The sequence below is a fragment of the Apodemus sylvaticus genome, chromosome 12 (assembly GCF_947179515.1).
Source record: "Apodemus sylvaticus chromosome 12, mApoSyl1.1, whole genome shotgun sequence".
NCBI lineage: Eukaryota > Metazoa > Chordata > Mammalia > Rodentia > Muridae > Apodemus > Apodemus sylvaticus.
The window spans coordinates 7002801-7027939 of NC_067483.1; the positions used below are offsets into that span (position 1 = coordinate 7002801).

Here is a 25139-nt window from a genome sequence, read left to right on the forward strand (position 1 = left end):
AATATGTCCCCTTTAAGTTGAGGTTAAAAAATATGAGCTAATCTAAGAAATGAGTTTGTGTCTACCTCAAAGTAATACAATATCAGATAATGATAATAATAAAAATACAAATACATACTTTATTATAATCTTAGTATGCTAATACATTCTGTTTATGCTAGAGTTATTATTTGGAGATAATGAAGGAAAATCTAGGGGGAAAAGCCTACTAAAACACTACTAATTTTTGAAAAACATTAATATTCTCAACCTTACTCCAACTGATAATATTCCCCTGAAAGAAGTAATTTTTAAATTAAACAGAATATATGTCACCAAAGAAATTTATCAATCATTATGAGTACATAATGCTTTTACACAATATTCAGGTTCCTAGCTTCTTTGTAAGGTGGGATACAGCTCCTAGTTCAAGAATATCTATGAATTCATATGGACATACCCATACCTGTGTGTTTAATTATAAACAAATAAATCTTTTAAATATACCATTATAACAAATTTGCTTATTTCTGCCTGGTCTTTATGGTCTACCACATTATGTGGCTCATAATCCTGATCTATAAATTCTGTTTGAAGATGAATAAATTGAAATATTTATCAATAGTAGTCATGATATTGGTCATTCTTGTCAGCCACAGAAAACATCCTTTTCTACCAAGGAAAGGCACAAGTATGCAAGCCTAATCCATCCTTGTAAAAGCTGCCCCTATTTGGAACAAAGCAGTAGCTTTACCCCCATTTGAGGAAAAGCTGTATTTCTAATCAATATACTATTGACACCTACGCTATAATGTGTATTTCTGCTGCATGTGGCAAAACTAAATATTGTATTTAGGCTAGGTATTGTATTAGACTAACATGTTGTAATGGCTAGTTTTTATATCAACTTGGAAAAAGTTAAAGTCATCTATGAGCAAGTAGTCTCAATTCAGAAATTTGTCATCATGAGATCAGGCTATAGGCAAGCTTATAGGGCATTTTCTTACTTAGCTATTGATGTTGCAAAAGCCACCCCATTATTGGTGGATGAACTTGATTCCTGAGTTAGTGGCCCTGTATTCTATAAAATAAATCAGGCAGAAAATGCTATGAGAAATAAGGCTATAGCCAGCATTCCTCCATGGTCTCCATATTAGTTCCTTCCTAGAATTTTATATTGTTTTCCTATCCAGACAGTTTTCAATGATGAACTATTATATTAAAATGTATGTGAAATGACCCATCCCTCAAGCTGCTTTTAGATATAGTATTTCATCAAGACAATAGTAACACTGACTAAGACAGAATTGATCAGGATTGTGGGGTACTGACTTGACAGACCTAAACATGATTTTTGGGAAAGATTTTGAGAAGGAAGACTGTGGAATTTTACATGGGAAACCCCACTGAGTTGTCAAAGCTTGATGAACTGTTCTGTGGAATCTTAGAAAACAGAGTGTTAAGAAAAAGGCAGATGAGAGAAGTCTGGCTTGTAAAATTCAAAAGAAAATTTGAGAGGCACTTATAGAATCTATCAGCACCATTGAATGTTTTAAATTCAAAATATATGGAGTGGTCAAGTGGAGCTGAAGAATTGGCTGTGATACAACATGATATAAGAGGCTCAGGCTTGATTTGCAAATGTGAGGATAGGATTTATAGTTCTCCATAACACAGAAAAATGCTGGATGGTCATGTGAGATCCTCCTCTTTCATTCCATGTTCAGAAAGTGAAGACAAGATTCCCAGAGAAGTCTGACCAGCAAGACTCATAATATTGGTGACCTATCATTTTGACAGAGAACCTTTACCTCAGTGAATAAGATGGGGAGTAATAAATGAAAACTTCCAGCCTCCACATGTATATCAGAACATCAGGCATACACACACACATGCACACTCACATGCACACGCACACACAAAAAGAAAGACACACACAGAGAGAAATATACATTCTACATAAAAAAAGCTACACAGAAGTTTAAAAGTCTCTCTAATATGTTTTTTTTTTTTTCAGTTGGGCTAACATAGCACACAACTCTCAGTTCCTACTGAAGCTGCAACCTGTTTTTTCTGACTTGTTTCTTTCTTTTTTTTTTTCTTCCTTCTTTGTTTTTTTAATTCTATATAATTTTTTATTTACATTTCAAATGATTTCACCTTTTCTAGCCCCCCACTCCCCAAAAGTCCCTTAAGCCACTTTGTCTTCCCCTGTCCTCCCACCCACCCCTTCCCACTTCCCTGTTCTGGTTTTGCCGAATACTGCTTCACTGAGTCTTTCCAGAACAAGGGGCCACTCCTCCGTTCTTCTTGTAACTCATTTGATGTGTGGATTAAGTTTTGGGTATTCCAGTTTTCTAGGTTAATATCCACTTATAAGTGAGTGCATACCATGATTCACCTTTTGAGTCTGGGTTATCTCACTTTGTATGATGTTCTCTAGCTCCATCCATTTGCCTAAGAATTTCATGAATTCATTGTTTCTAATGGCTGAATAGTACTCCATTGTATAGATATACCACATTTTTTGCATCCACTCTTCTGTTGAGGGATACCTGGGTTCTTTCCAGCATCTGGCAATTATAAATAGGGCTGCTATGAACATAGTAGAGCAGGTATCCTTATTACATGGTGGGGAATCCTCTGTGTATATGCCCAGGAGTGGTATAGCAGGATCTTCTGGAAGTGAGGTGCCCAGTTTTCGGAGGAACCGCCAGACTGATTTCCAGAGTGGTTGTACCAATTTGCAACCCCACCAGCAGTGGAGGAGTGTTCCTCTTTCTCCACACCCTCTCCAACACCTGCTGTCTCCTGAATTTTTAATCTTATACATTCTGACTGGTGTAAGGTAAAATCTCAGGGTTGTTTTGATTTGCATTTCCCTAATGACTAATGAAGTTGAGCATTTTTTAAGATGCTTCTCCGCTATCCGAAGTTCTTCAGGTGAGAATTTTTTGTTTAACTCTGTACCACATTTTTTAATAGGGTTGTTTGGTTTTCTGGAGTCTAACTTCTTGAGTTCTTTATATATATTAGATATTAGCCCTCTATCTGATGTAGGATTGGTGAAGATCTTTTCCCAATTTGTTGGTTGCCGATTTATCTTCTTGATGGTGTCCTTTGCCTTACAGAAACTTTGTAATTTTATGAGGTCCCATTTGTCAATTCTTGATCTTAGAGCATATGCTATTGGTGTTCTGTTCAGAAACTTTCTCCCTGTACCGATGTCCTCAAGGGTACAGTGACAGGCAGGAGGATCAATGGAACAGGATTGAAGATCGAGAAATGAACCCACACACCTATGGCCACTTGATCCTTGACAAAGGAGCTGAAAACATCCAATGGAAAAAAGATAGCCTTTTCAACAAATGGTGCTGGTTCAACTGGAGGTCAGCATGCAGAAGAATGCGAATTGATCCATCCTTGTCTCCTTGTACTAAGCTCAAATCCAAATGGATCAAGGACCTTCACATAAAGCCAGACACTCTGAAGCTAATAGAAAAGAAACTGGGGAAGACCCGTGAGGACATCGGTACAGGGAGAAAGTTTCTTTCTTTTTTTTAAATTAGTCATATTCTTTATTTACACATCCAATGTTGTCCCCTTTCCTATTTGCCCCCTTCCCCCGAAAATCCCATAAGCCATCTCTTCTTCCCCAATAAACCCAACCTTGCTTTACTGTCCTGGTACTCCTCTATACTACTGCATCAAGTTTTTACAGGCCCAAGTGTCTTTCCCCCATTTTGTGTCCAACAAAATCATCCTTTCCTGCCGATGTGTCTGAAGCCATCCATGTGCATTCTTTGGTTGATGGTTTTATCCCTGGGAGCTCTGGGAGTACTTGGTGACTCATATAGTAGTTTCTCCTATGGTGTTGCAAAACACTTCAGCTCCTTGGATCCTTTATCTAGCTCCCCCACTGGGGACCCTGTTCTCAGTTCAATGGCTGGCTGAGAGTGCCCCACTCTGTATTTGTCATGAACTAGCAGAGCCTTCCTGGTTACAGCTTTATCTGGCTCTAGTCAATGAGCACTTTTCTTAATCAAGGCTAATTTTTGCTTCTCACAATTCATAGCTCCCTGAAAAGAGCAATTTACTTTCCATTTCATACATTGTCTTTTCTAATTTTAATGTATTCAGTTGACTGAGGAAAACTATAAAATAAATCATTTAATTTAGGAATTTGCTTATAGCATCAAGGAATGACTCTATGGCCATCATGGGAAGAAAATGGCTCCAGACAGATGACTATGGTTTGGACCAGTAGCTAACAGCCTAAACTTTGGGACAATAACTACCAAGCTGAGAGAGAGAGAGAGAGAGAGAGAGAGAGAGAGAGAGAGAGAGAGAGAGAGAGATGACACACCTCCTTCATCCTGGCCACATACCCCAAAAATCCCACTATCTGAACAAGAGTAGTCAAATATATGAGCCTATAGAGGCCATTCTCATTCAGACCACTACAATACTTAACGCAACAGAAAACATTTCTCCTCCATATTCACAGCTTATGAATGAATGTTCAGGGGATGGTGTTCAGTGTCTTACCACTACTATATTAATTTGGGGCTGTCAGTTGAAAACTCATATTGAGATATTCACCCCAGAACTTTCTCAGGAATTTATTTTCTTTTTTTTCTTTTTAAACAAAGGAAAGCTTTTTCCTCGAAGAGGATACATGGAACTGGTAGTGTTTAAGCCTTGGGTTGTAGATTTCATCTTTTTTTGTTGTTCTTATTATTAATACTCATCTAAGACTGAATGAACACAAAAAGGTGAATGAAGTCACAGATACTACCAGACAGGTGGAGAATGATGAATGATGATGGCACTGTTTTTTTCTAAATTCATCAGAATTCAGTAAGGTGACTTTTCATAGTTTCTCTTATCATTGTGCTGATCTTGATGGGACACATCCCTAAGACACTGACAGATATGCAGTAGTAGTGCACTTCACAAGGTACCAGAGAGACACATTTATTAAGAATATAAGTATTCTTCTTTGCCTTCTTTCAAGTTCCATTTACAGTAGCTTTGATAGACACATTACAAAGTGAGTTTCTTTTAATGTTCAACTAATTTTTGAAATTCAGAAACAGTGGTCAATGGCTTAGTAGGTAAAACACTGACTGTACAAGCATAGTCCTCTGGATTCACAAAAACCTAGATGTACATGAGAATACGTAACTGGAAAAAGAAAGAGGAGAACCTCTGGAAGCTCTCCAGTTGGCTAGCCTACTCTATACCATGGTGAAAAAGAGATACTTCCCCTAAAGAGATAGATGCCACTAGCCAATATCCAAAATCATCTTCTGACCTAACCATATCTCTGTGGCTGGAATGTATACAGAAGCATTCATGTAAATAACAGACACATGTATGCATATAGATATGCATAACATCATGCATGCCAGTCATCATCTACTTTCAGTTTTGTTGCTCAGTTTTATATTGACTGTACCAGACCTGAATCCTAAGAAAATCCCAACAGAGCATGAAGTCAAAATAAAATTAGAGGCTTTCAAAATGGGTACTTAAAATAATATACTTTTCATTAATAATGTAAACATCCTCAGTTATCCAATCTGAGATTCATGGAGCATTCAGGATTCTCACTCTACTTTACAGTACTGCTGAGAAAGATGATATACACTTGAAATACAAATGGAAGAACTAACAGAATTGAATGACCCAGTTCTTTAATGGGCACTGTTATGACTTACTTCAGCTTACCAGATCAAAAGAATTTCAAGGTTATCACTCATTGTTCTGAGATTTATAGGTTTCATACCCCTATGATGGAATTTGTTTCATTTTTATGTGTTTTATTAGGATCAAGTTGATGCAGAATGTCAACTGAGCAAAGATTTAACCCATTTGGCCCTAAGAAATATAGTCTCTGATATGGGTAAGCTTTTAGCTACCAAACCAGCAAACAGAAGATGGTTAGTCAACACTACCTGTAGAAACAAATAACTATCAGTATGCTCTAAATGTCATTTTAATGCCATTTTATAATTTTGTAGTTATAGTTATTTTCCTTCTGACATTAACCTGTTTTTGTGTTTTAAAAGGGCGTTTTTTTCCTAAATCATAAAGTCACTTCATTGAAAACAGCACTAACAAGCCACATATTCTGAGTTCCACGGAAAATAGATTAGGATAGACTTGGTCTGAGAATAGTCTAAGAAATCTAGCACTTGCCTTTCAAATGGAGGTCATATATTCAATCTCTACTCAGAAATGTCTCCATCAATTTTGATGCTCTTGCAGTTCTTATGGGTTTGTTTTTGATTTGTCATCAGAAACTTTAAGATTTTGATGGCAATTCTTTAAATTCATAATCTCAGTATGCAAAGATAAAACATCTAGAGAGATGTTGTAATTATGCCAAATACCCTGCAAGTGTTTTTGAACCCTTTTGCAATTATAGTGACTATCATTGTAAACTTTAGAAGTAACGCAATCCATTGGTATTTAGCATGGCACTCGAGATGACTTCTTAATTTTAAACTTTGGACCTGTTCTCCAATAATTTGAATGGTATCATAAAGAGCGTCAATCTGCTGCTCAAATGCCTAAGTCTTCTTGAATACTCAGAATATTAGTAACATTTTTTGCTAAATGATTAACAAAATTAGCTGTCTTAACTTTTTGTGTCAAGGCAATTGGCAGAGGCAATGGTGCTATCAGTGTAATTAAAGCTGCTATACTAGCAATAATCAAGCCCACTTCTCTCTTTCTTCTATGTAAAGCCTGACTCACTTCCTCCAGCCCCTGCAAGCTTTTTCCCAGAATACCAGGGTCCTATAATACAGGTAATATGAAAAAAGCTGGTCAATAGACCATCGTAACGGACATGCCAGTTTTCAACACAACACAATTAGAAAGTGTACAATCGATACAACGTACATTAAATACTATAGAAGAGACCAAAATAATTTTGGCATAACCAATTAATAAAAGATTAGGAGTTTTAACATAGTCACTAACTCTCATTTGAAATCCAGATCCTATTCCAATTTTATCTATTGCTAACACAACATCATAAAGAACTGCAGCTCACTTCCAAATATGTCTCTGAAAATGTCCAGAACCAGCCTTCCAAACGAAGACTATCATTTTCAATATTGGATTGATTTCTATGCCAGTCCATAATGGAGTGAGAATAACTGGTCACACTAAAGGATAGAGAAGAGTCATTATAACAACTTCTCTATACTGAGATTATGAATTTAAAGAATGCTGCTCCACTGAGCTTTGATGCTGCTGATAATGCTGGCAAAATTATCCATAGCCTGAAATCAGTATTTACATCCTGGCTTTAAGAATGTCATAACAATATTAATCTCTTGCCAGCCAAGGTACATGGCATGAAACTGAGAATGAATCGCCAAACAGATCCACTAATTTAACAGGCTAGCAAGTCAAGGATGGGTAAGATCCCACACAACATCTTACTGACCTAAGAGAAAGACATGTGCCAAAAGGTCGTGTTTATTAATAAATACTAATAAGGCAGTGTTTGTTTATTATTAAACACTAATAAGGCAGTGTTTGTTCAATTAATACAAACAAGTTGCATGTGATCTTGATGATGGTTAAGGAAGGCCCTCTTGGGAGAATGACCTAAGTCAGGCTCAACCTTGTTTATGAAATAAAAAAGGGAGAGATGTGGAGAGCCTTATTGGGGTGCCATGCTGCCTGGCAGGAGTCTGATATTGGCCAAGGACAATGGATTAAGCAGGAATCTGACATTAGGGCATAATAGGGAAGTAGGTTACAGCAGAAACAAGCTTCAGGCAAGATTCTGGGCTTGGACAAGGAAGAAGGCTCAGGTATTTTGGTCATCCTTACACACCTTTGGAAACAACTGTCAATGAAGTGATGTGGGATTTTGCTTACTGCCTTGACAATTTTGTGCTTACTCTCTTGCTTATTTCTCATTGTACTACTTTTGACCTGAATTCCTGAATGTAATTAAATTGGAATAAAAATGGTTTGAGAATTATTAAATCTGCCCTTCAGTCTCAGAACTGAATAGGGCCATACTGAAAAAGAAATTTTGATGGCAAGTCATAAGATGTAGCTAGATTTTATTTGATTATATTTTTTGAGACAATATTTTAAGTTATTTATCAAACTAGATGAATATCCAAAATACATATGATCTCAAAAAAATCAGTCCTTCTAGACCAATTAAAAATTGGCTAATGATAATACTAGGTCCAATTGTATTGTGTACCACCAAACTGATTTATAGAGTGGTTTGTACCAGCTTGCAATCCCACCAGCAATGGAGAAATTTTCCTTTTTCTCCACATCAATTCTGAGATCTATTGATTATTATGAGGGACCAAGTAAATAGGAGACATTGAAACAACAAGGTGATCTGACTCTGATGAATGCAAAATGGTTCTTTCTGAGGCATCTTCAGAGATGGCTTTGTTCAAATGATTTACTTGCCTAAATATGTTTCTCTCCCCTTTCTATTATGTTGCTTTATCTTTCTCTCTTTGGTATGTATGAAGATTTATCGGTAAATGATGGTGTTTATGAGTATGCAAATATGTGTTTTGTTGATGTGTATGTGTGTGTGTGTGTGTGTGTGTGTGTGTGTGTGTGTGTTTCTATGTCTGTGCATGCACATGTGCCAGAGAACAACCCTAGTTTTCATCACCCAGACATTGTATACACTTCCCTCACTATTTTGAAATTTTGTTTCTCTTCTTTCAGAGTATTATTAATGCCCTTTCACTCTCCAAGTATGCTAGACTGAATAGTCAGACAGCTGAACATATCTACACAGCTGCCCCAGAACTAGTATTTCAAGTACACGTCACGATGTCTGGGTTTCTTTACATAGGTTCTGAGACTCCCATACAATTAGATTCCTTACTGAGTCACCTAATCAGACACTAATGTGACTTTCTCTTAATGTCATTAATATAGTATTTGGTATAGCCAAGTAAAATACTTAAAAATAAACAAAGTGACAGTGAACACTAAAAATAGTCATAGCACATCAAAACAAACTTGAGATTCCACCTCACACCAGTCAGAATGGCTAAGATCAAAAACTCAAGTGACACCAGATGCTGGCGAGGATATGGAGAAAGAGGAAAACCCCTCCATTGCTAGTGGGATTGCAAGCTGGTACAACCACTCTATAAATCAATTTGGTAGTACATCAGAAAATTGGACCTAGTATTATCATTAGCCAATTTTTAATTGGTTCTTGAAAGGGTGACTTTTTTGAGTTCATATATATATTGGGTAATCATCTAGATTGATGAATAACTTAAAATATTGTCTCAAAAAATAAAATAAAATACAATCTAGCTACATCTTATGACTTGCCATAGAAAATCATCTTCACTCATAGAGAGTAAATGCTCTTCAGCATAATTATTCATTTATTATATAATATGTGTATCTGCATACTACAGTACATGTATGTAGAAAATAAGACAATAGGGGAAAGTTAGTTCTCTCCTCCCTCCATGTAGGTCCCAGTAATCAAATTCATCATCAAGTTTGGAGGTAGAAACCATTACCCAATATGCCATCTTGCCACCCCATCTTAGTTTTAATGTGAAAAATGACATTGGCTCTTTTTATGGGCTAGTATCTTCAACTCAGGATCACTCAGAAAATAATCTCTTCTATTTATCCTGATGCCTAAAGCAGCAGGGTTGGTACAGAGTATGTGCAAAATCACCAGACTTTAGGACAGTTAATTTTTCTTTCCTTTCTCAGAAAGAAAATGAACAAATTTGGTTTGGCTTTGAAATAAAACACCGTTGAAAAACACTAAGACAAATTTTACACATATTTCCCCCTGGAATCTACTATGAAAAATGTTTGAAGATCTTTATTTCACAGGAAAAACTGTCCCTCAAAGCAAATTTTACTTAGATTGTATAGTGGTATGAGTATGATATTTGTTATAAGGGCCAAGCAATATTTTTGTTGAACCTTTTACCTCTCTGTGTCAGGCTACTAACACATTCATTTTTGTCAAAACCCACCTTTTTTTCTCCATTTCCGTGCTACTGTGAACCTTAGCCCCAGTTCCATGGCTCACTTTCATTTACTTTCTCTCTTTAAATATATATATATATATATATATATATATATATATATATATATATATATATATATATATATATAATTTTTAGTTATTATAGGTAAGTACACTGTAGCTGTATTCAGACACTCCAGACGAGGGCATCAGATCTCATTATAAGTGGTTGTGAGCCACTACATGGTTGCTGGGATTTGAACTCAAGATTTTTGGAAGAGCAGCCAGTGAGCCTTCTCTCTCATTCTTGCTTTTATTTTTAAATTAAATATATTTACATAAGAAGGAGAGTATACAAAAAAGGAGAGTATATATGTCCCAATACATATGTACAGAAATCATGGAAAATTCGGAAGAGTCAATTCTTTTCTCTCATGTAGGTTCTGGAGAATAAATACAGCTCTTTAGTCTTCATAGATAAGAGATCTTATTCACTGAACCACCCAGTTCTACATTCTAATGGGCATCGGGAGAGGTCCTTTAGGACCTAGGCAGTAAGTCATGGTAAGTAAGTGTGGTGTGGGGGTAAGGAGGGGTGAGGACCAACTTAACCCTTCTAAAGGAGACTGAGAATATCGAGTCGGAGACCTTGCATGAGGAAGATAAATTTTAAGGGAAACCACAGTAGAAGCAAAAATGCCTTAAATAAATGGAAGTATGCAACATGCTTTCCTCACCTTTGATGAGACCCTAAGTGGAAAGAGAACAGATGAGTGTAAACAAATCACAGTGTGGAAAAAGAAATAAATCAAAGCAGATGTGAGAAGAAATACTTAACTAAAAAGAAGGGATAGGAGAGAGCAATGGGGGATCTATGAAATCACGAAAGAATAAATAAAATAACATTATATATCTGATCACTAACATTAACAGCATTTATTCTGAGAAGCACTGCCAAGAACTTTAATGTCATTGAGCTTCAGAATTCAAAAATATACTTCTGTTTTGCACAAGAAAGAAACCTGAGACTGAAATTATCCTAACCAGAATTCCCATGGTTGAATAAATTCAAATTATTCTCAAGAAGGAAGTAATCCATTTGACATCCTACATATTCTCAGAAGTCAGTTTCAACTAAATATGTATATACATGTTTGTATAAGAGTGTATCAGCACAAATATCTGCACATACACACATTTTTATATACTTATCCAAAACATACAAAGAAGAATCTGTTAGAGGAATGAATTAGAAAACCAATAGTAACTGACATAGCTCCCCAGAGAATCATAAAATAGAACTGGCAGAGATAGAGTGTTCAATAATGATAGTCAAAATGTGTTAAAAATAGATGAAAACCAAGAAGAAACAAGCAAGTTTCCTTAATTAATGGTTTTGTTGGCCAAACAATACAAATTTTGTGAAAGAAGTGAAAAAAATTAGTATGATTAATTTGGTGTCTTAATTGCAACTAAGCACACCTGAGGAAACTAAAAACAAAATCAAAAATTAAAGTGGATATAATTTGGTCTGCAAATCAAGTCTGATGATCATGAATTGAGTTTGATCTCATGATCCACATCTCAATGGTATGTACCCATTCCCACCCCGTCTCTCTCTCTCTCTCTCTCTCTCTCTCTCTCTCTCTCTCTCTCTCTCTCTCTCTCTCTCTCTCTCTCTCTCACACACACACACACACACACACACACACACACACCACAAAATCACTAGTAAAAAATAAGTGTTTAAGAGTCCTAGAATTGATATTATTTTGACAGTAAAGTTTGAAGAGCACAAAATATATGAGGATATAATTATTGCAAATTTGGTTATATTCAGACCTCAGAGTTGCATACTTAGAATGTGAAATAATCAATAGTTGATATGTGAAGGACTGAGAATTAATAAATAAAGATGAATACTGCATGTGACTAGATACAAAGATACATATGAATTAATTAATAGACTTAAGCAGTGTAAAAACATCAAGTAAAAAACTTTAAAAATAAATCTATTACCAGACACATAAAATTAAAATCATCAACACACACCTACACACCAAATTTCAGATGCTTATGAATTCAAAGCATGTATTGCTGGGAATTCAATAATTTCAAACTTTCAAAAGTAGAAACAACAAATGACATTTCAAATCAAGGAGACGAGAGGGAAGGGATGTGCTCATTGTCATTTCTGCACTTCAAATCTGGTCATAAAAAGGAGGGCAGTGTCTAGGATGCACATCTGTCATTTCCTCAGAGTGATCTCTCCTTATATAAACAGCTTCTTGTTCCTGTCAAAATATCATGGATGCAGACCTGGAAGAAGTGTGCATTGGCAGCAGTCATGAGACATTACTCCAGTCTCTAAAGCCACTCAGAATGCATTTGTGCTTTCTCTCCATAGCCCTTTTGTGTCCCTCTCTTGCTCCTTCACCTGTTCCTCCTTTACTTTCCCTCTAACTCTCCCCCTTCCCTTTTTCTTTCATTTTTGTTTTCTCTCTTGCTCGCTTTCTTCCCCCACACTCTCCCCCTCTCCCTTCTACCCTGTGCTCACACGCTACCCCTTCCCTCTCCTGGGGAAAAAGTTTATAAAATTCAGGAACTAAATAAAAATGTATAAATTCAGAAACTTCAAAACAGAAAAAATATACATCAAAAATGTTTCCCTCAAAAAGGGGAAAATCACATTATACATAGAGCAGAAATATGTAAGATACAGAGAACAGAAGGTAAAAATTTTCCATTTAATAAAGTAGACATAAATGGTATTCTGCATCATTAGCACATGTGTATTTCAGTATATCCTGTTTCAAAGCCTAAATTAAGACTGCAGATAGGAGCAATGTCTTCAATTAAACACACCAACAGAGGTGACAAATTCATCAAGTTACATATGCGGAATATATACAATAACAAAAACAGACCTGTGACTTTGCCTAGGATGAGTGACCTCGCTGTCTGCAACTCCACTTCTGGGGAGAAGGTATAGCTGAAGAGTTGCTGGTCTATCTGTAGGAAAATAAAACAAAGTCCAGGTTTTCAGAGGCATATAGCAACCCCATTTGTAAACCACTTAGAGTTTACAGAATTTTCTCTCAATGGAGATTTGAGATGTCCCACCAGTTTTCCCACAATGCACATAAAGTCTGTTTTCTTTACTTCGTGTAGTATGAAGTCTTTCATGGGGCTTTTGTTCCCTTAGAAACTCTATGGGACAATTGTTATGGATTAATCTCCCTGCAGAGAATTTTCACCAGCTACTTCTGTGAAAACAAGTAAGCAGAGAAGCCCATCTGTTACCTGCTACATTAAGTGGGACCCAGTTGTACTGCCCATTTTCCCTTCTTCCTCCTCTCTTGTTCTTACAGCCCCAACTTTTATTCCCTCCATATCCCTCACCTGTTTTCAGGTGTGGACTATAGACCTTTCTAACACAGTTTGATAAATAGTTTATGAAAGGATGAAAGCATTGCTGCCACTGACAGAGCTGGCTGATCAACCTTCACAGGAAGACAGAACAGAAGTCACAGATTGATTCTCTAGCCCTTGGTTTCTAGGCTACTTCTTTAGTAATCATCCCTGGCTTCAGGTACTGCTGAATCTGATTTGCTCCCCTCCTGTTTCTTCTTCCTGGGCTACACGATCAATTTATCTCAATTTTTCTCAGTTTTGTCAGATACAGTATATTCTTCTAATCTCTATTATTTGAGGAACAGATGCATAAATGTATCTTATTTAAAAGTCAGAAGACAATCCCATGTGCCATTGCTCAGGAGCCTTTTTTCCTTTTGTCTGAGATGGTATATCTCTTTGGCTGAGAACTTTACTAAATAGGTTATCCTACCTGGCCAACAGGCTCTGAAGAAAGAGCTTGTCTCCACCTACTCTCTAACAAACACAGGAATTACAAGTCATCCCTCCCAGATTGTTATAAAGGTTCTACGATCTGACCTCAGATCCTCATACAGGGAAATGAAATGCTTCATCAACTGATCCCTGTTCTCTGGCCAGTGGCTTCTGACCTCAAATTTCCACTTTGAACAACTAAATGATACTATACTCATCATTTAGTAGTGCAGATGCTAGAGAGGAAGAGAAAGAGTCATATAATGGGGTGAGTGAGTTTTCTCTATTTGGACTAAATAAATTGATCAGGACTAATACCTAACCTTTCCACCTAGTTCCTATATCCATAACTCACTTTCTACACACACACACACACACACACACACACACACACACTGAGTGACTCTCTTTAGCAACCTCCTGATCTTATAGTTTATCTTATCAACTTAGTACAGTCTATTACTCATAGTTTGTGATTTAATTTTATTTCACAAGTTTTTTAATAAGACTAAATTATTTCTTCTTTAGTAAATAATGTATGAAATAGGATACAAATGCATACTTCAGAGTTTCTTTTTCTTTACAATGTTATGAAATAGATCAACCTAGTCACAGAGAAAAAGAAGTCACAATGGAGAATAACATAGCTAAGGTACATATTAGTACCTAAATAGTTGTGCATGACCATGCAATTTCTGGACTCAAGATCTCTGTCTATGTCTCCAAGTAGTCATATTTGTCTACCTGTCCTTCAAAGGGCAATGTTAATAGTTAAATAAGCAGAGATGGGGAAATGCATATGTGCTGGGGATCTTACTTGGTGGCTGAGTGCAGTAATAACCACCTGCACTTTCTTCCTGACAGTTGTATAGCATTATTGAAATGCTCCATAGAGGCTGGTCAGGGACTAGCTTTTTGCTTTTGTTGTTTTTGTTTGCTTGCATTAAATAACATTAAATAGCATTTTGGGGATGAAAGAGGAAAAGATATATATTAGCTTAGAATTGGGTAGGATTGTTAGGAAGTCAATCATGTTATTTTTCTCGGCCAACAGACTTGATAAACATACAATCTCAGCCCTAGACTTGTCTGCTTTCTTCAGCACTTGGCAAATAGCAAATGCCTGCTTAATATAGACTATAAATTGATTGCTGAATATTGCACAGACTTCTAATGTTATCTCTGTGTTCTATGTGAGTTATTTGTGATGAGGTCAGAAAATAAAAAGGTATTAAAAATGTTATTTGTATCCAGTCAGTGGTGGCACATGTCTTTAATCCCAGCACTTGAGTGGCAGATGCAGGTAGATTTCTAAGTTTGAGGCCAGGCTGGTATCCAGAGTGAGTCAAGACAGAATGTGCAATACAGAGAAACCTGTCTCAAAAATATATATATATATATATATATATATATATATATATATATATATATATATATATATATATATATATATATATATATAATTTGTTAAATGCTCAACAGAACATGCCCAATTTTCCCATTGGGTTTCAGTAAAATTATAAACAAACAAGGAACTGGAAGGCAAGTTCAGTCAGTGAAGTGTTTGCCTCAGGAGTAGTAAGTACAAGGGCCTTAATTTGGATCCAGAATCCAGCTAAAATATCAAATGTGATGATATCTGTTGGTAATGCAGGCACTTGGAAGAAAGAAGCCGGGAGATCTCTTGAGCTCACTAGAGAGACAAATTATCCTCTTCTTTGTGATTTGTAGACCTACAAGAATCCTTGTATCAAACAACAACAACAAAAAAGGATAGCTCTTAGACATGTCGTTGTCCTCTGGACACCACACATTATATAAACAGAAAGTCATAATTACAATTTCTATCACTCATCAGTTAAGCAGTTAAGCAGCAGGTGTTCACCCTAACTCATTTCAGAAAGAATGTAATAATAGTAAGAGGTAACTTCTGACATTACAGTAATCATATATTTTATACAACCAATAATTATTTCTGATCTTCCATATAATCAGAATAACTAATATTTATTCTTAGGTTCTAACATAGGCCACATCAGAAGGATCTCTGCTCTCCATGTGTCTCCATGACCACAGGGAGTTCAAAAAGTGAAACTTTTACAATAATATCCCCAAATTTAAACACTTAAGATTTTCTTATATATTTGTCTTGGTTTAAGAATAAAGTTTGCAGATACCTGCCCCACATCTGGCACAGAGAGGACACCACTTCCTGATACTCTCTAGAGAACCAACCGACAGGAGCAGGGTATTAGGTAAGCATAACCACCCAGCACAGAGAGTCACAGAGCCCCTCTGCTCTGGGATTCACTACCGACAAACTCCAGTTTGCCTTATCCCCTTCTGCCCTTTCCACTCCTCCCTCCTCCCCTGTCACCTCCCCTTTCCATCGGATGTGGGAGACCTGTGCCACATCTGGCACGGAGAGGACACTACTTTCTGATACTCTCAGGAGAACCAACAGGAGCAGGGTATTATTAGCAGGACATTTGAGAATTGGCAGGAGCAGGGCATTCCACCCTTTCGAAGTCTGCCACAGGGGATACCACATCGCTTGATACTTCCTGGAGAATCAGCTGTTTGCAGGGCATTGGACAGAAAAAGAATCCCAGGAGTACAGAAACACAGGCCTGCAGGATAGAGAAGATAGTGTCAGCAAGACCAGCTAACACCAGAGATAACAAGATGGCTAAAGGCAAATGCAAGATCATTACCAACAGAAACCAAGGCAGCATGGCACCATCAGAACAAAACTCTCCTACAACAGCAAATCCTGCATGCTCCATCACATCAGAAGAGCAAGAACAAGATTTAAAATCATATCTCATAGCACTGATGGAGGTCTTCAAGAAGGACATAAATAACTCCCTTAATGAAATACAAAAGAACATGGGTCAACAGGTAGAAGCACATTTAAAAATCCTTTAAAGAAACACAAGAGAATATGTCAAAAGGTAGAAGCCCTTAAAGAGGAAACACAAAAATCTCTTAAAGAAATACAGGATAATATGGGTCAAGCGGTTGAAGCCCTTAAAGAGACAATACAAAAATCCCAAAGGGAATTATGGGAGAACATGGGTCAACATATAGAAACCCTTAAAGAGGAATCACAAAAATCCCTAAAAGAAACACAGGAGAAGATGGATCAACGGGTAAAAGCCCTTAAAGAGGAAACACAAAAATTCCTTAAATATTTTCAGGAAAAAAAAAAACAAGCAAATAAGTGCAGGAACTGAACAAAACTAGTCAGGATCTACACCTGGAAATAGAATCAACAAAGAAATAATAAAGTGAGACATCTCTGAAAATAGAAAACCTTGGAAAGAATTCAGTAATCATAGACACAAGCATCAAAGACAGAATACAAGAAACTGAAGAAAGAATCTCAGATGCTGAAGATACCATTGACTCAACAGTCAAACAAAATGCAAAATGCAAAAATCTTGTAAACCAAAACATCCAAGAACTCCAGGACACAATGAAAATACCAAAACTTTGGATTATTGGAATAGAAGAAAATGAGAATTTTCATCTTAAAGGCCCAACAAATATCTTCAACAAATTATAGAAGAAAACTTCCCTAACCTAAAGAAAGAGATGTCCATGAACATACAAGAAGCCTACGGAACTCCAAACAGATTGGACCAGAGCAGAAATTCCTCCCGTCATATAATAATCAAAACACCAAATGCACTAAACAAATAAATAATATTAAAAGCAATGAGAGAAAAAGGTCAAGTAACCTATAAAGGCAGACCTATCAGAATTACAACAGACTTCTCACCAGAGGCTATGAAAGCCAGAAGAGCCTGGGCAGATATCATACAGACCTTAAGAGAACATAAATATCAGCCCAGATTACTATACCCAGCAAAATTTTCAATTACCATATATGTTTAAAACAAGACACTCCATGATAAAAGCAAAATTACACAGTATCTGTCCATAAATGCAGCTCTGAAAAGGATAATGGGTGGAAAATACCAACACAAGACAGCAAACAACACTGTAGAAAAATCAATAAGGTAATCGATCATCAAGCTCAATAGAAGAGCAATACAACGAGAATGTCACCTTTAACTAAGAAGAAAACAGTAAGCAACAATCACTTTTCCTTAATATCTCTTAATATCAATGGTCTCAATTCCCCTATAAAAAGACATAAACTAATGGACTAGATATGTAAACAGATGCCAACGTTTTGCTGCATATAAGAAACCTACCCTAGTGACAAAGATAGGCACTATCTATGTTAAGGATGGAAAACAATTTTCCAAGCAAATGGTCCCAAGAACCAAGCTGGAGTGGCCATTCTTAGATAAAATAAAATTCAGTTTCAACCAAAAGTTGGCAAAAAAGATAAGGAGGGATACTTCCTACTGATCAAAGGAAAAGTCTACCAAGATGAATTCTCAATTCTGAAGATCTATGCTCTGAACACAAGGGCAACCACATTCATAAAAGAAAATCTTCAAAAGCTCTAAGAACACATTGCACACCACAGAATAATAGTGGGAGACTGTCCCTTCCCCCCACAGCATTTAGCTGTGACCCTCCTGTCTGGCAACCCCCACTCTTCCCCTGGCGTTATCTATGGCCTATTCAAGCTGTGACATTCCTGGCCTATAGCCTCCACCCTTCCCCTGGCGTTATCTCCCGCCCTTGTTCCCGCTGGGAACAATACAGCCACTTTCACCTTAACTACCAGGACCACCTCAGTGCAGCTCCACCTGGAGACTAGCAGAAAACTGTGTGACTGAAAGCAGGCAACCCGCCGAGAAGAAGATCCAACGAACTCGTGGCCATTTGGGGGGCAGGGTGGTTTTTCCAAAGACTATAAATATTGGCTAAATTATAGTAAAGTCAGTCTCTATGGGCAACTGTCGTCTTGACTCATTTCTCTTTCGCCCCCTTCATGTTACCCTCAGAATTCTCTTCCAGGTATTCCGGTTCGCATGTGGCCGCAGGCGGCAACAGGAGACTTCAGCACTCCACTGTCAAAAATGGACAAGTCATGGGACCAGAAACTAAACAGAGATACAGTGAAACTAACTGAAGTTATGGACCAACTGGATCTAACAGATATTTATAGAACATTCCACCCTAAAGCAGAAGAATATACCTTCTTCCCAAACCTCATGGTACCTTCTGCAAAATTGACCATATAATTGGTCACAAAACAGGCCTCAACAGATATAGAAATATTGAAATTATTCAATGTAACTTATCAGATCACCACGGCCTAAGGCTGGTCATAAGTTCAAATAGAAGCAATGGAAAATACAAATACACATGAACTTTGAACAATGCTCTTCTCAATGATAGCTACGTGAAGGAGGAAATGAAGAAATAAATTAAAGACTTTTTAGAATTCAATTAAAATAAAGAAACATCATACCAAAATTTATGGAACACAATGAAAGCAGTGCTGAGAGGAAAACTCATAGTTCTCTGTGCCTCCAAAAGGAGAATGGAGACAGCTTACACTAACAGCTTGACCGTGCACTTGAAGGTTCTAGAACATAAGGAAACAAACACGCACAATAGAAGTAGACAGCAGGAAAAAATCAAACTTAGAGCAAAGTTTGATTAGAAGCAAAAAGAGTGATATAAAGGATCAATAAAACAAGGAGCTGGTTCCTTGAAAAAATCAACAAGATAGATAAACCCTTAGCCAGACTAACCAGGGGGCATGGAGACAGTATCCAAATTAATAAAATCAGAAATGAAGATGGAGACATAACTACAGAAACGGTGGACATTCAAAAACATCATCAGATCCTACTACAATCACATCCTTCACAATAGTCCCAAATAATATTTCATACCTAGGTGTGACCCTGACTAAGCAAGTGAAGGGTCTGTGTGACAAGAACTTTAAGCCTCTGAAGAAAGAAATCAAAGAAAGTCTCAGAAGATGGAAAGATCTCCCATGTTTATGGATTGGCAGAATCAATATAGTAAAAATGGCCATCTTTCCAAAAGCAATCTACAGATTCAGTGCAATTCCCATAAAAACTCCAAAACAATTCTTCATAGATCTAGAATGAACAATTCTCAAATTCATCTGGAATCACAAAAAAAAAAAAAAAAAAAAAAAAAAAAAAAAAAAAACAGGATAGCAAAAACTATTCTACACAACAAAAGATATTCCAGGGGAATCATTATCCCTGAACTCAAGTTCTACTACAGAGCAATAGTAATAAAAACTGTGTGGTGGCATAAGAATTGCCTGAAGAGCTCTGTCTTAATCAGGGTTTCTATTCCTGCACAAACATCACAACCAAGAAGCAAGTTGGGGAGGAAAGGGTTTATTGAGCTTACACTTCCACGTTGCAGTTCATCACTAAAGGAAGGAAGGAAGGACTGGAACTCAATCAGGTCAGGAAGCAGGAGCTGATGCAGAGGCCATGGATGGATTTTTCTTACTGGCTTGCTTTTTCTGGCCTGCTCAGTCTGCTCTCTCATAGAACCCAAGATTGCCAGCTCAAAGGTGGTACCACTCACAAGGGGCCCTCCTCCCTGATCACTAATTGAGAAAATGCCTCAGTTGGATCTTATGGAGGCACTTCCCCAACTGAAACTTCTTTCTCTGTGATAACTCAAGCCTTTGTCAAGATGACACTCAAAACCAGCCAGTACAAGCTCCCAGACACCAGAGAGAACTGACAGCGCCAGGTATGCAGACCTAGACTGAGGCTAACATCGCTTGGGTCTAAGCCTGACAGGCTTTTACCTAAATCTAGGTCATGGGCAGCTGTATGGGCCATCTGTGTGCCAACCTGGCCAGGAGGTCATTTGCCCAGCAGACTGCCCAGCATTTGCAGGGGTGCTCGGCACCATCTTGCCTAGCATATGACAGAGAGATCTAACAAAGCCAGATAGCACACATAGCCTGAGGCTAACATCGATTGGATGTAAGCCTGGCAGGCTTTTGTCTACACACAGGTCCTGGGCAGCTCGGTGGGCCGTTTATGTGCCAACACGGCCAGGGGGTTGTTTACCCTGCAGACTGTCTATCACTTCTGGAGGTGTGCCGCCATCTTAGCTACTGGATGCCAGAGTGATGTAAGAGAGAGAGCCAACCAAGCAGACATAGCCAAAGGCTAATATTGCTTAGGTGTAAACCTGTCAGGCTAGTGTCTGCACACAGGCCCTGAGCATCTCAGTGAGTCATCTGTGCTCCAACCCAGTCTGAGGGTTGTTTGCCCTGAAGACTGCCCAGCAGTTGCAGGGGTACACCTTGCCATCTTGGCTACCTGAGAGAATCATTTAGCAGACATAGCCTGAGGCAAACAACTCTCAGTCCTAAGTCTGTCAGGCTTTTATCTGGACTCAGGGCCTGGGCAGCTAGGTGGGCCATTTGTGCACCCACCCAATTGGGGGATCTTTTGCCCTGCAAAGAGATCAGCACTTTGAAAAGGTCCCCGCAGCATCCAACATTATAATTCCCTGAAAGAGCAAGTGGGCAACACCACTTTCACAGAGACAACTTGGGGCAGGTCACACTAGGGCTCCAAAGGCAACCAAGAGGAAGGCAGAACATGAGCAATCTGTGCCAGGGAAATCCAGTCATTCAGAGGTGCTGAAATAACTTTGCAGACTCACAGGAGGTTAAAACACCAGACAGTGACGACAAGACCAACTAACGCCAGAGATAAAAACATGGCAAAAGGCAAACATAGGAATGTTACTAACAGATATCTAGGCAATGGGGCCGTGTCTGAAACCAATTTTCCAACAACAGCAAGTCCTGGATACACCAATACACCAGAAAAACAAGATTTGAATTTAAAATCACTGGTCACAATGCTGCTAGAGGAACACAAAAAGAACATAAATAAATCTCTTTAAAAAAATTACAGGGGAGCATGAATAAGTTAGAGGCTCTTACAATGGAAACACAAAAATCACTTAAATTCGGGAGAATATGGGTCAACAGATAGAAGTCAATAAAGAGGAAATGCAAAAATCACTTAAATGCAGGAGAAATTGAGTCAACAGGCAGAAGTCATGAAAGAGGAAACACAAAAATCTCTTAACGAATTAAAGAAAAACACAAACAAACAAATGAAGGAACTGAGCAAAACCATCCTGGATCTAAAAACAGAAGTAGAAGCAAGTAAGAAATCACAAAGGGAGACAACTTCGGGGATAGAAACCCCTGGGAAAAAATCAGGCAAATATCAACAAGAGAATACAAGAAATGAAAGAAAGAATCTCAGATGTCTAAGATACCATAGAAACTATCAACCCAACAGTCAAAGAAAACGCAAAATGCAAAGAGATTGTAACCCAAAACATCCAGGAAATCCAGGACACAATGAGAAGACCAAATCTAAGGATTATAGGTATAGATGAGAGTGAAGATTTACAGCTGAAAGGGCCAGCAAATATCTTCAACAAAATTATGGAAGAAAACTGTCCTAACCTAAAGAGAGATTCCCAAGAATATACAAGACTACAGAACACCAAACAGATTGGACCAGAGCAGAAATACCTCCTGTCACATAATAATCAAAACCCCAAATGTACTAAACAAAAAAAGACTATTAAAGGCAGTAAGAGAAAAAGGCCAAGTAACATATAAAGGAAGACCTATCGGAATTACTCCAAACTTCTCACCAGAGACCATGAAAGCTAGAAGATCCTGGGCAGATCTCATGCAGACTCTAAGAGAAAACACATGTCAGTCAAAACTACTATACCCAGCAAAACGCTCAATCACCATAGATGGAGAAACCAAGATATTCCATGATAAAACCAAATTTACACAATATCTTTCCACAAACCCAGCCCTACAAAGGATAATAAGGGGAAAAGACCAATACAAGGAGGGAAACTATACCCTGAGAAAAGGAAAATAGTAACCGTCTTTCATAAAACCCAAAAGAAGATAACCACTCAAATATAAAAATAACATCAAAAACGACAGAAAGCAATAATCACTATGCCTTAATATCTCTTATCATCAATGGACTCAATTCCCCAATAAAAAGACATAGACTAACAGACTGGATAAGGAAACAGGACTCTACATTTTGCTGCATACAGGAAATACACCTCAGTGTCAAAGACAAAAAATACCTTAGAGATAAAAAGGCTGGAAGATAATTTTACAAGCAAATGGTCTCAGAGTAGCCATTCTAATATCAGATAAAATTGACTTTCAATCTAAAGTCATGAAAAGAGACAGGGAAGGACACTACTTACTGATCAAAGGAAAAATACTCCAAGAAGAACTCTCAATTCTGAACATCTATGTTCCAAATGCAAGAAACATCACTAAAGCTCAAAGCACACATTGCACCTAACACAATAATTGTGGGTGACTTTAACACTCTACTCTCCTCAATGGACTGATTAGGAAAACAGAAAATAAACTGGGACACAGTGAAACTAATTGAAGCTTTGGTCCAATTGCATTTACCAGATATTTAAAGAACATTTCATCCTAAATCAAAAGAATATATGTTTTTCTCAGCACCTCATGGTACCTTCTCCAAAATCGACCATATAATAAATAGGTCACAAGACAGACCTCAACAAATATAAGAAGACTGAACTAGTAACATGCCTCCTATCAGATCAATATGGAGTAAGAGTGGTCTTTAATAGTATCAAAAGCAACAGAAAGCCCACATAAACATGGAAGCTGAAAAATACTCTACTCAATAATCCCTTGGCCAAAAAAGTAAAGAAAGAAATCAAAGACTTTTAGAATTTAATGAAAATGAAGGCACAGCATACCTAAATTTATGAGACACAATGAAAGCAGTGCTAAGAGGAAAACTCATAGCCCTGAGTGCCTTCAAAAAGAAATGGGATAGAGCATACACCAGCAGCTTAATGACACACATGAAAGCTATGGAACAAAATGAAGCTAATTCACCCAGGAGGAGTAGAAGACAGGAAATCATCAAAATCAATCAAGTGGAAACAAAGAGCACCATACAAAGAATAAACAAAACCAGGAGCTGCATCTTTGAGAAAATCAACAAGATAGATAAACCCTTAGCCAGACTAGCCAAAGAGCACAGAGACAGTATCCAAATTAATAAAATTAGAAACGAAAAGGGGGATATAACAACAGAAACTGAGCAAATTCATAAAAAACATCAGATCCTACTACAAAAGCCAATACTCAACACAACTGGAGAATCTGGAGGAAATGGACAATTTCCTAGACAGATACCAAATACCAAAATTAAATCAAGATCAAATAGATCATGTAAACAGTCCCATAACCCCTAAAGAAATAGAAGGCATCATAGAAAGTCTTCCAACCAAAAAAAAAAAAGCACAGGACCAGATGGTTTTAGTGCAGAATTTTATCAGACCTTCAAACAAGACCTAACACCAATACTCTTCAAACTGTTCCACACTATGAAGCTACATTTATGCTCATACTAAAACCACACAAAGATCCAATCAAGAAAGAGAACATCAGACCAATTTCCCTTAGGAACACCGATGCAAACTACTCAATAAAATTCTTGTCATTTGAATCCAAAAACACATCAAAACGATCATTCACCATGACCAAGTAGGCTTCATCCCAGGGATACAGGGATGGTTCAATATATGGAAATATATCAATGCGATCCACTACATGAACAAACTGAATCCAAGAACACATCAAAACGATCATCCACCATAATCAAGTAGGCTTCATCCCAGGTATGCAGAGATGGTTCAATATACGGAAATACATCAGTGCAATCCACTACATAAACAAACTCAAAGAAAAAAAACACATGATCATTTCATTAGATGCTGAAAAGCATCTGACAGAATTCAACATCCTTTAATGCTAAAAGTCTTGGAAAGGACAGAAGTTCAAGGCCCATATCTAAACATAGTAAAAGCAATATACAGCAAACTGGTCTCCAACATCAAACTAAATGGAGAGAAACTTGAAGCAATCCCACTAAAATCAGGGACTAGACAAGGATGCTCCCTCTCTCCATATCTTTTCAACATTGTTATTGAAGTCCTAGCTAGAGCAATTAGACAACATAAGGAAGTCAAAGGGATACAAATTGGAAAGGAAGAAGTCAAACTATCACTATTTGCAGATGATATGATAATATACTTAAGTGACCCTAAAAACTCTACTAGAGAACTCCTACAGCTGATAAACAACTTCAACAAAGTGGCTGGCTACAAAATCAATGCAAGTAAATCAGTAGCCTTTATATATTCAAAGGATAAGCAGACTGAGAAACAAATTAGGGAAATGACTCTCTTAACAATAGCTACAGACAGCATAAAGTATCTTGGGGTG

The 25139-nt window shown here is 37.4% G+C and overlaps 1 protein-coding gene across 2 annotated transcripts in view; it reads right to left on the minus strand.

The window, feature by feature from the left end:
* The window catches only part of LOC127697709 (contactin-associated protein like 5-2), a 909987-nt gene that overhangs the window by 55515 nt on the left and 829333 nt on the right, over positions 1–25139 (minus strand). For both annotated transcript variants that reach the window (XM_052201021.1, XM_052201020.1), the window contains exon 21: positions 12931–13015. In XM_052201021.1, coding sequence (XP_052056981.1) covers positions 12931–13015 — 85 coding nt within the window. The remainder of the gene's footprint in view (positions 1–12930; positions 13016–25139) is intronic.